The sequence below is a fragment of the Anser brachyrhynchus genome, assembly GCF_964034855.1.
Source record: "Anser brachyrhynchus genome assembly, chromosome: 2".
NCBI lineage: Eukaryota > Metazoa > Chordata > Aves > Anseriformes > Anatidae > Anser > Anser brachyrhynchus.
This window is the reverse complement of record NC_137695.1, coordinates 148,093,055-148,105,373: the sequence shown is the minus strand read 5'-3', so window position 1 is coordinate 148,105,373 and position 12,319 is coordinate 148,093,055. Positions and strand designations below refer to the sequence as shown.

At 37.4% G+C, this 12,319-nt stretch overlaps 1 protein-coding gene across 6 annotated transcripts in view; it reads right to left on the bottom strand.

Moving 5' to 3' along the window:
* The window catches only part of COL14A1 (collagen type XIV alpha 1 chain), a 127,638-nt gene that overhangs the window by 25,071 nt on the left and 90,248 nt on the right, over positions 1-12,319 (bottom strand). For all 6 annotated transcript variants that reach the window (XM_080578761.1, XM_080578763.1, XM_080578765.1 and 3 more), the window contains exons 35-40: positions 9,217-9,294; positions 8,856-8,942; positions 5,229-5,282; positions 4,700-4,795; positions 3,426-3,479; positions 2,157-2,210 (exon numbers count right to left, since the gene is read on the bottom strand). In XM_080578761.1, the coding sequence (XP_080434887.1) occupies positions 2,157-2,210; positions 3,426-3,479; positions 4,700-4,795; positions 5,229-5,282; positions 8,856-8,942; positions 9,217-9,294 (423 nt within the window). The remainder of the gene's footprint in view (positions 1-2,156; positions 2,211-3,425; positions 3,480-4,699; positions 4,796-5,228; positions 5,283-8,855; positions 8,943-9,216; positions 9,295-12,319) is intronic.

The following is a 12,319-nucleotide window of genomic DNA, read 5'->3' as shown; positions in this document are numbered from 1 at the left end:
TGGCACCTTGGCAAACAGGTGGAAGCCCAACAAAGGAAGCATAAAAAAAGGCAATTTACTGCTAAGGAATTTTCCAGTTCCCCTTTGCTGCTGCTGCAGTTACGTCTTTTATAATTATGCCTTTCTCCAGTGCTTGGCCTTCAAAGAGACTGCAGTGAAATCATTGGTTTGAATCTTCACCCATTAAAAGCAATTTTATGTTGTCATAACTTCATGGGAATTAAATGAGTTAAAACACCATAAAATTAGTTTAACATCATTGTTTGTTGCCATAGAAATAATTGCTGCTGGACAGTATTGCATAAGGGTCACACAGAGACATTAACAGGCTAACAGACCTCATTCTATGAGATCTAGGCTGTTTATCCAGTTCCTTTGATTAATACCAGAAGAAAGTGAACACATGAACCAAGCACTGTTACATTATACGTAAAATTTCTTTTTTTTGCCAATTTCTTTAATTGCTCTGCCTCATTATAGACTACACTGGGGTCTTCTATAAAATAAGCTCCACATGCCCTTTCCAGGTTGTATCAAAAGCCTTTGCTGCACTAGTCTTCCCCCCAGCTTTTCTGAGAAATATCATCTCTCTGTGTCAACCTGTTGAGTTCCACGTGTAGGAGAACCAGACCGCTTCTGAGCTGCTGGCTAACACAAAGACATGGAGGCTGAGTGCCTCCACTGCTAAAGACAATAAATAGAATAAAAATTCTGGGTACTCTTCACCCTGAATTGCAGAATGCTTTGTTTCACTAGGGATCAGAAATGCAGAAAGAGGAAACACATACCACTCACATACACAGTTTCTACAACCAAACCACTTCAGCGTGGCTACAGTCAAGATTAGACAAGCATGGTGGCAAAAATCCAAATGTCCATCAGGCTCTGGGTCTTTATTAACCTGGGGATGAACAGGTGACACCAAGCTTGGGGAATTTAGGGGGAAAAATACAATACAGTCAAAGAGAAGAGACTGAAAACACGCAAAAAATGAGCTTCTATATAGAAAGCATTACAGTTTTATAAAGTAGAAAAAATAATACATTTACCTTCATATTTCACTACAAGTTCATTGAAAATTAGAAGGCAATTCGTTTCATTAAAATGCTCATCTGATGATAATGCTATGTAAATCTTTATCATAAAAAATTACTTTCTTTTCTTTATTTTAGAAAAAAAGCATTCCTTCATTGCCTAAATTCTATGGTAACTTCAGTGGAGTAACTTGCATGCTTAAAGCATGTGCTTAAATTTAAGTATTTAAGCATACATTTAAACTTATAGTAGTGAGCTCAAATACACATATCACTATAGAGATATTTTTTTTAGAACAAGTCCACAGGATAATGCCAGAAATCTAAGGAAGGTCCAGTTTTCTCAGAAATTAAAGTTACATCAAAATATCCCCAAAAAAGAATCATAAACATGCAAATCTTGTTGAAGGGAAGCTGAAAAGTCATATTTAATAGAGAACTTCTTCTGTATACAGTAACAATGCTATCGTACTGTGATACCAATCACCTGCTAGCACCTGGCTAACAGTGAAATGAAAGGCCTTCCAAGGAGAAAGGTTTAACTGCACACTTGAATATGAAGATCTATTTTTTTTGCTCATTTCTACGCAGGCTATATGTATCTTCATCTACCAGAAGCAGAATTAGGTTGACAATTTCCATATTGTCATTCAAATTTTCCTTACTTCGGTAGTTTCTACAGGTGTTGCTTTACATTCAGTATTAAATTCCCTTGCAATCGTCTTTATTATTCACTAGTTAGCTAGAAAGCAAATTTAGATCATTGCACTACATTGCATGCTAATTATGCAACATTTTCCCACCACCTAATTTTAAACATGTAAGCAAATGAACGAATTGGCAGCACTGGGCACAAGTAACATCTATTCCTATGAAGTGTGTTAAATACAAATACAGTGCATGTTCCCCATTACTCATCTAGTATTTCTCAACCTTGATTTAGTAGAAAGAAAGAGTCTCCACCCTATCTCTGCCTTTTCTGATGACTGGCACAGAGTTATAGGTCTCCAGATACAACAGAATTTATGTGACATAAACAGTAATAAATCAACCCCACTGGGAAACATTCATTATGGAATGGAAACTCTTAAAACAAATGCAAAATTGTTCATTTTACCTTACCCTTTGACCTTGAGCTCCATCTCTTCCAGGTGAACCTGAGGCTCCTGGGACACCCTAAGCATTATAAAGGGAGGGCAAGTGATGAGATCAACTTAGCAGAATACAACAAAATCACTTTCCAATGAAACTGTATGGCACATTCTTGGATAAATGGGAGGAACTAGGGAGTCTGATAATGGGTGGGGTCATAGAGGAGATTTAGTAAAGAAGGTATTTCTGTGAAATGAGAGATGGTTAAACGCACATTATTAAAAAACACAGGCTTCACATTCCCTAATACAATCCTCTGTTAATAACATTGACAATTTAGTCACATCAGGCTTCCTGTGCCACTAAGTTGTAAAGAAATCTACATCATTGCAGTGCTTTGTCAATATAACTTCACTGCAGGAATCAGTGTCTTAACCCCAAAATGGAACCGCTATTTTTCTCTCTTTTTTTTTCTAAAATGGAGTCTGCTACCATATTGTTTGAAATCAGTGCAGCAATATCAAAGGGGAAATATCTGCTTGAATATGATTTCAAATTACGTCTAGCAGAGCTCCACGTTGCTCAGATGAAATCTCACTCTGGCTCATGAAGGCTGCAGAGCAGCAGTCTGGGACCATTACTGTAGTGGTCCAGAAGACTGACAAAACTGATTTATGAGGAAGGACTGTATGAGTTTACTATCCCTAGCACATATGAACAAGAGGGGGGAACCTGGTAACAACCGACAAATACTGGAGGGATATAATCAGAAGGAAAGTATTTGAAAAGGGAAGAACAAATGACCCCAGGAAGTAGCACTAAGTTGGAACGCAAACTCCAGACCAAATACCAGACACCAAATTGAATAAGATTAACTGAAATTTACAGCTTTCTAAGATGTTGATCTTGTGAAAGATATCATAAAGAACAATTAAGTGACTGATCCATCCTCCTACATAATTCTAGGAGGAATTTGCTGAATTTAAAGGCAAAACAAGCAGATGCTACCAATTATTCACAATGTAAGCAGAAATCTAAGAGTCCATAGTTTCTGAGTCCATAAAGACCCAGTCTCTGTTTTTAACAAGGTCAAACAAACAACCGGTTCTTCAGGTCCTGAATGATTTGGTCACTGCATACCAGGACACCCTAGATTCCTGCTTCTAAACCTCCACTCAAATTCCACGCCACAGCAACACACTTCTCAGCAGTTTTTGATATGTGCTTTAAATTCAAAATTATGCCAATTCAACATTCAAACATAGTAAGTGACAGGTTAAAGAATAACTTAGGGAATACCTGCAGGCCAGGAAAACCAAGATCTCCCTTCTCTCCCTTTTCACCTGGTGGACCCTGCCAATTAAGAATCACATATTGTAAAACAAATATATGCTTATTTTCCTATTTGTAACAGTCCTTTTCAGCATCTTTAGGAAAAAAAAAAAAAAAGCCAACCAACAACCATACAAACAAACAAACAAAAAAGACTTTTTCATTTTGAAATCAAACCTGCAGATTCAATTTACAAACCTGTAAATGAAGATTAACAAATCCAGAAAATAAATAAAACTCATTTTAAAAGACTTCAGAATTAACCTGACAAAACGATACCCATTATTTTATTAAAAAGCTAGTTGTTTTCTCTTTTGCTCAAAGGAATCCACTTCAGCCCTCAGGAATTTTTCCTATAATAATGAAACCACTGGATTTCTATAGAATATATGTATGATAAAGATAAACTTTTCCAGATAACAAACTAATTCTAATTAATGTCTATGCAGCAACACAATCTTCTATGAAAGAACTATTCTTATAATTAATGTATTCTATATTATTTTCTGATGAGAGCTTCAAGAACATGCTGTTTTGATAAATCATTTCATTATATTCTTACAGCAGTATTGTAAAAAGAAGAAAGAGCATTTACCATAGAAAATTTGGGAAAAAAGTCTAGCAGAAAAATATATGTATCTGGTACAAGATTTGTGTGTACCCATCTACTGGAAAGGTATATAAAACAAATTAGTCCTGCTGGTATGTTATTCTACCAGTGGGTCTTTATGACAATATTCTGAAACTTATTTCACAACAGCATTGCAAACTCTAATCATCTCCTGTGATGACAGACTCCTTAAGTGCAGTGAATACTATTGCTTAATTTTGGCAGCAGATATGGTGTTCTTGCTTGGATATACTTTTCAAGTCAGAACTCATCTGCAATGAGCAATACCAGAACTAGAAAAAAGATAAAATATTAGTATTTTGGTTTGGGGCCATGTTACAACCCTCACCATGACTCTTTTTCCATGTCTCAAGGCCTGGATGCTAATATCTGGGTCATATTCTAAGGTTGATCAAGTCCCTCCAGCTACCTAGAAGTTCCTATCCAAATACAAACAGGAAAGTTGGCACTGAATGCATTCACAGTAGGCTAAACCCAGATCTGTGATTGTAACTCAAATATTAATATTCAGATCCTGGTCAGGACACCAAAAGATATTTCTGTCCAATCTAAGATAAAGTACTATTCCAAACATTACAGAAAAGAACCCTATTGCTTTAGTAAGTCTCACTGGAAGTCCTTGAATAGAAAGTCCGCTGGGTCCTTGTGGTCCCGGAGGTCCCTGAGGTCCAGGAACACCAGTTTCACCTCGGGGTCCATCTGGTCCCTAAAGTTGTAAAGAATATAAGTTAAACTCCCATCACATGGACAAAGGCAGCTTTTGTTTGAAGAATTAAGTGCCAATAGACTCAAAAACATCTGAAATATGAGTTAACACTTGAGTGAACAGTTCGGGTTCCATTTAAAAAAGGACTGGTTCCTTTATAAATACAAAATAATAATAATAATAATAATAATAATAATAATAATAATAGATTTATGCTGTGATAGCAGCATTCTGAAATTTATTTATTTCATCAAGGAACAAGCATGAAAAGCAATTGTTATGAAAAGAGATGCACCAAATGCCAATGGCATCTCTCTGTGCATTTTCCCCAGCAACAGCAGAGGCAAGCTGGGATTCATTTCACAGTTTACGTGCAGCAGGAAAAAAATGAGAACCCGTGCATCTGACAACAGTAAAGTGCTGTGCAAAGTACCTTTGGACCTGGATCTCCACGATGACCTTTGGCACCTCTGACACCTGGGCCACCCTGGAAAGCACAAGCACAGGATTTGCTGAAAACCAAAACCCTCAAATAAACAGAAATGAAATCCAGAACAGCCCAAAGAGTTCATTCTTGTTCTTGAATCATAGTGAATATCCTGTCCAGATTCTTCCAGTGGAGTAATTAAACTGAGAACATATTTAAGTGTGGTCATACACAGGAGTGGATTTAAACACGTATGTAACTACTCTCCAGAGCCAAGAATGCATACCATGTAAGCATCACAATAACACTGAAAGCTGCCATAGGGATGGAAGTGCATACATGTGGTCATGGGTTCTCCTCCAGATGCTGAAACCTCCTGCACATCTGTCTGCCCTCCTCATGATCACCACGTTGTTAAAGGCCGAGTTTCCAATTACTTAGGAATACTTTTCACCAAGGACAACTCCAGGATCTAGTAGATCTTCCATGATTAAATTTAGAGCTACACTTAGGTAAAATAATCGTTGCCCATTTTTCTCTTTTTTTACTTTTTTTTTCAGTGGTGCCTACATCTGTTAATCATTTATTAACCAACTGTTGACTTTTTTATTAGTATCATCTGAGACACTGGAGTTGTATATACCTATGGATGGCTGCCATGAATGTGTTTTGCATATACATGTTGGATGTGCTTTGTCCTCTAGGACAGTATAAATAAAGATTGTTTTTCACTTTTTTCAGATCAATTTCCGTCTTCCCCTACTTGAGTATATTGCTCAGTCTCTTGGGATATAAGCATTGCAGGGACTTTGCCCTTCTTTGTACTCAAAAAGGACCACGTACAGCACCATAACTGAATGGTGTTATTTTAAATAGGAATGTTAACTACAGAAGTGTTTGGTAGTACCAGAGTACTCCCGCTCTTCAATGAAGGTATCGTGATATAGTCTTCATTTGTGTGATCTCAGATGAGTTTTCTACTCATTGTCCCTGTTTCTTCAGTCTTCTCACTTCCATTCCACAGCTCTATAACCACAACCCATTCTGTTGCTGTCAAGCCTCATCTCCAACACAAAATCTTATCCCATGCTTTTGACAGAATCATGTTCCAGTTGCTAGTTCCCAAATTCCAGGTCCTCACATTTCTGCATTCCAGTCCAGTAGCTTCCCTCTGCCCTTTCTTCTCCCTCTGCCTTTCTCCTATCTCTCTATCAGATTAAAAATTCCTACACAAATGCTCATCAGAATAATGACAAGTATTTAACATAACCAGACAGTTTTCTCCCATTTTGTTCTCTGAAACATTATTTTTTATTTATTTATTTATTTTTTTACCCAGTAAGGATATATATTTAAAAATAGCCTGATGATGACCCATTAAATCATATGTTTTAAGATTCACAACAAGTTTCACTTAGCCATGTTTTGAACCCGGTAACCTTTTACATTGTAAAAACCCACGTTCCAGAAGAGCCTTGATTTAAGTTGAAAACATCACAAAAGCCTCCCTTATTTTTCTCATAAACTTATTTTGGTAGTTAAGCACCAGCACTACTAAACTTGTGTGACTAATTTCACATTTTTCATTACTTTGACTTCTAGTTTTAGCCAAGAATTCCTGTTATGTCTTTTTCTGTTATTTTTAAATAACTCTGTATAGACAGTACTTTCCCCCAGAAACAGTTCTTAATCAACTGTAATCAATTCACCTCCTTCTCTTCTTTTATTTAGTGGTTAAAACCTATGAAATACTGAAAGTTTTCATTGCAATTAAACTTCTCCAGTACTCCAATGCTGTTTTTTGTCTCCTTCCTCACCTTCTCCAGTTCTGTAGCACTCCTCTCACAATGCAGGCATCAGGTTTGTGTGCTATCTTAGTTTTACATGGGGGAATTCAAACAGCACGATCAAATTCTGGCAGATTAAGCCATAAAAACAGTAACCCATAATGAAAACTGCCAGATAATCTTAACTCTAAACAATACTTTGTCTTACCCAAAATGACCCACTTTCTAAAAGATCTTAAATAATATATTCCAGAGATACAGTCCCATACAAATGGAAGCCTTTTATTGTGAGTCTTTTAGTATAATGTTTAAAACTGGCTACATGGAAGAATCCTGATCCCTAAAACAGAAAAATCCTTGGCTTAGAGAAAAGTCACATGATATTTTAACAGCTTGGAGCAGTATTGACCAGACTTAGCACATGTGACTTTCTGACTCTTGGTTGGCTCAGAGACATACACTGTTATTTATTTATTTATTTATTTTTTTGCTCTGCTTTTTCCTAGACCTCTTACTTTTCTCCTGTGCTATGCCATCTAATTCTCTGGCAAAAAAAATATCACTCAGAAGAGGCTGAGTTCCAGAATCACATGCTCCCCTGACCAGGCAATGATTTTTCTACTTGATTTTAAATCTGCTCTTGCATAGAACTATCCTACTCAAAATACTGTTAATCCTAAATATAATAAATAAAAGTACATTATTTTATTCCCAGATTGAGCTTTGGCATTTCTTGATCTGCATGCATTTTGAACTGTAGCAACACACATCCTTCCGATCAAATAATTTTTAAACATTTTTTTTACTGTGAGATGTGGTTAAAGGACTTGTGAATTATCCCACTGTCTTTTTCACAGAAACAGTCTGGACACCTATACACAGCAATTAAAAGCTTAATCCATACTTGATTCATAACCTACATTCAAATAAGAGAACAGAACAGAGTATTTTTTTTCCTTGTTCAAGATACACTTCTTCAATGAAAGTTCTCCTGAGTTGCTTTTCAAGTTTTTGTACCCAGAGCTTGAAGAACAGTTCTTGCAAAAAGACTAACCTCTGAATTGTTGCTAGGATAAGCATCTGCTGGGATCTAATATGTGAATGTCTTATGTGCAAGTTCATTTTGTTGTTGAACATGTATCTCATGTAATTTGAATACTTTCAGAAACTTGTTTTCCTTCACATTCTTCACTGTCTCTTTCCCTTCACAACATGCTCTTGTAGCATCCACAACACAGTATGAGCAGAGAAACATAAAGTTTAAACTTGTTCACAAAATGGCCTTATGTCAACCTTACCTAGCCAGCAGCCCTAAGATGCCAATCAGAGTTCTCAATCTATTTGTAAAAGAAAAAAACACACTACCATTCTACAAACATACTAGTTTGGATTGTCTTAAAGCAAATCAGTAATACACCACTGTAAACAGAGCCTACAACTTTTCTAAACTGCCAGAAATCAGCCTTGTGATGTGAGATTGAGTTACCTGACCTCTATCACCCATATGTCAGTTGTCTGGTTCGATCCATTATCTGACGTCTTCCAAAAGCCAGCAAAGATAAAGGGAATTTATCCCCTAAGATACTACACTGAGATGGAAGGAAAAGTTAAATTGCCTTCTAGAGGAGACTATCTAGTTCCACTTACTGAGTGATTGAAGTTTTTTTACAGCATAATACTTGACATTGTTGCTATAAATGGAATGTCATTTTTATCTCTTTGCCAATAATTGAAACCCTAACTTAACCTTATTAGTTATACAATGGCAGTATGTTCACATGTCTTGGAATAATGGTGGCCACTGGACAATTTGGTACAGTTGAGTAAAACCAGAAGAAAACCTTACCGGTGGTCCAGGAGGCCCAAGAGGACCCTTATTAGCTTCTGAACAGGAACAGGCATGAGGAAGGGCAGGGCAATTTTCCTCATCTCTCTAAGGAAAGATCAAGATAGGATGAAATTGATGTCCTTGATTTAGAAGTTAAGAATTTTATGAATCTAAGACATAATACTGCATGGGTGCCTTAAAAGCACCCACTTGATTTAGAAACATACATCACATTAACTTTCAGTAGGACAAGTAATTCAAGTACACTTGGGCTTTTTTTGAAAACTCTTAACCATCCATTTCATTAAAAATAAATGTCTCAATAAAAGAAAAAAGAGAAAAAATGTAAATTCTACAGTTACTGAAAAAGGTTTCTTACCAAGCCAGGAAGCTCACAGCATTTGTCTCGATTGGCCCACGAGGTAGCACAAACAATGTCAAACATCTGTAACTGCAACTGTTTCAAAACAAGGATGATTTAAAAGATGACTGTTAGTTTCAAGATCAGTGCAAAACAGAGCCATCAGAAAGAAAAGTAACCTTCATTCAAGCACTTGGTCTAGACAGAGGAAAGGCTATCAAACTTGTTCACAAGTTACAGCAGCTAGCCACAAATACTCTAACTTAAATGGTAAAAGGTTTGCGTTCTAACCAGCTTGTCCAAACTATCAGAGATGATGACAACCAAACTACTCAAGGTTAAATGTTATATACATTTGTTTGATTAACTCTACCTCCTGGACTCAATGCCTGATTTCGTTCAATGGTGCTTCTCAATATTTTTTTCCAGCAAAAGAGGCACCAAGAAACAGGCTCAAGAGAATTTAGCTTCTCAAAATTTAGAAATTTATCTTATCCCATTGGTCTGGTGCTCAGATTTTATCTGGGACAAGGTCTCCCGTAGCCTATTGCATACACTGGAGCTGAGCCACAAACAATATTTATCATCTTCTCCAGTTCTATTTTATTTTAGAATGTGCCCTCTCTTATCCATATTATTCCCAGGCAATGAATGTTTAAGCATGGTGAAAAGCTTTCTCAACACGACAACTTTGGTTAGAAAGAAAAATTCCTACCTCACATCTGGGAACATGGTTTGGACAAGAATTTAATCTAGAGAACACACATTTGGTAAAAATAACAGCTATTAGGTACTCAGAAACAATATACTAAATAGAACTCAATGGCAAAACCAATTGTCTCCATTACAGCACTGAACTGAACAAAGGGGTCTAGAGAAATGAAGCTTTATGCAGTTTCTATTTCTATTCTTTTTCCATGCCTCATTTATGTGCATACTGAGTAGAGAAGGGAATGGAACAGAACACCCCCATTAAATTAACCCCACATGTTAAAAATATTGAGGAATGGCTAGAGATAGAAGAATGATCTTTAGTTTTGCTCCTATATTCATTTAAGGAATTGCAAATTATTATTTTAAGTGGTATTATTTTAATGCTAGAACAGGGGGAGGAAATTAAAGATTTTCTTAAATCTTCATTGCTTCTAGAGGTATTAAAATGAAATACAAATGTGCACCTTTGGTTTTGCTTCATTTTTTCTTACGTAAGTCAACTGTTATGTTTTAAACAAAGGCATACTTTCAAAAACATAGAATTTCTCCTTATCTGACAGCAGATTAACTGTTCTGGAGATATACTGTACTACAGATACAGACACATCTGAGCTGACTCCATGTTCAAGCTGAAGTGCAGCATGAAGGCAGCTTTTGGACATTTGGGTTGGCTCCACAAAGTCCTATCCCAAGTCAAATAAACCTGTGTCCCTGGCTATGTCAAATCCAAGTTGGCTCCATGTGGAGCTACTTAGATGCCTCTCCGCTACACAGCTCTGGGCTAATTCCAGGAGCACTCATTACTTGAGCAGGGTGTCACATTAACATACTGCCCTGGGACTCAAAATGGGGCTGGGCATTTGCATGGTACCACACTTGAGCAAGTAAGACATCCCCGATAAGGAGTTCAGAAACACCTCAGCTGGTTGTGCGGAAATCAGTTCAGGGGCAGAGGTAAGTAGTACTGCCATTTTTTCCATAACTGAGTCCATCCCAAGCTGTTTTCTTATCCTGAATAATGGAAGGCTGACATTATTGGCCAAATTTATACAGCCTTACATAGGCCTGTATATGCATTCATATACTGGATTACACAATCTAGATAGAGATCCATAGTAACAAAACATGTTGGTGTAAAATAAAGACCAAATAGACTTTCTCTGAATTGCTGTATTCACCATCCAAATGTTGAATGAGTCAGTATTCTTATTTTAAAATATTATGTGGGTTGCTCTGACTCAAGCTAAATAGCTAAACAAAGCTTTCTTTGCTACCATTAGGCATTTATTCATAATTCTGTGTATTCATAATGATTTTGCTTTCTAGATATCCAATATTGCAAGCAGAGCCAGTAATACAGAAAAGTCTGCCCATTCTTATCTAATCAGGCATGGTTTTGCAAAACTTTTCCAACAGCCAACTACATCACATCTTCTTTTAACAGTACACACATGGAGGTAAAAAAATAAAATAAAATAAATAAATTTCAATGAAAATTAAATATTAATAAAGACAAAGCTTGTGAATTTACATAAACAATGTTTAAAACCTTGACTTTTCATTCCGTCTCACTGAAGGAATAAAGATCATTACTTGCTGCTTGTCAGGGTCAAGTTTCTCTGCTCTAGAAGTCTGGACTTTCTAACCTGGAGATGCCCTCTTAATAAGGATTGTTAAAAGTGTTATGAACTTCTAGCTTAATCCTCTTTTTATCCTACCTACCTCAGATAAATTTCTGTCTATTCATTAAACTGTAGTACACTATATGCATCGGTGGGAAAAAACATTGATTTGGGAGATACTCCTTCAAAATTGTTTTGTAAATCATAGAATCATAAAATATCCTGACTTGGAAGGGATCCACAAGGATCATCGAGTCCAACTCCTGGATCCACACAGGACCACCCAAAAATTCAGACCATGTGTCTGAGAGCATTGTCCAAATGCTTCTTGAACTCCAGCAGGCTCACTGCCATGACCACTGCCCTGGGAAGCCTGTCCCAGTGCCCGACCACCTCTGGGTGCAGAACCTTTCCCTAACCCCCAGCCTGACCCTCCCCTGTCCCAGCTCCATGCCGTTCCCTCGGGTCCTGTCGCTGTCCCCAGAGAGCAGAGCTCAGCGCCTGCCCCTCCGCTCCCCTCGTGAGGGAGCTGCAGGCCGCCATGAGGCCTCCCCTCAGCCTGCTCTGCTCTGGGCTGAGCAAACCAAGGGACTTCAGTGCTCCTCACACATCTTGCCCTCTAGATCATTCACCATCTTTGCCTTCCTTTGGACATTCTCTAACAGTTTTATATCCTTTTTATATTGCGGAACCCAAAACTGCACAGAGTACTTTTGCTGAGGCCACCCCAACACAGAGCAGAGTGGAACAATCACCTCCCTTGACCAGCTAGGAATGCCATGCTT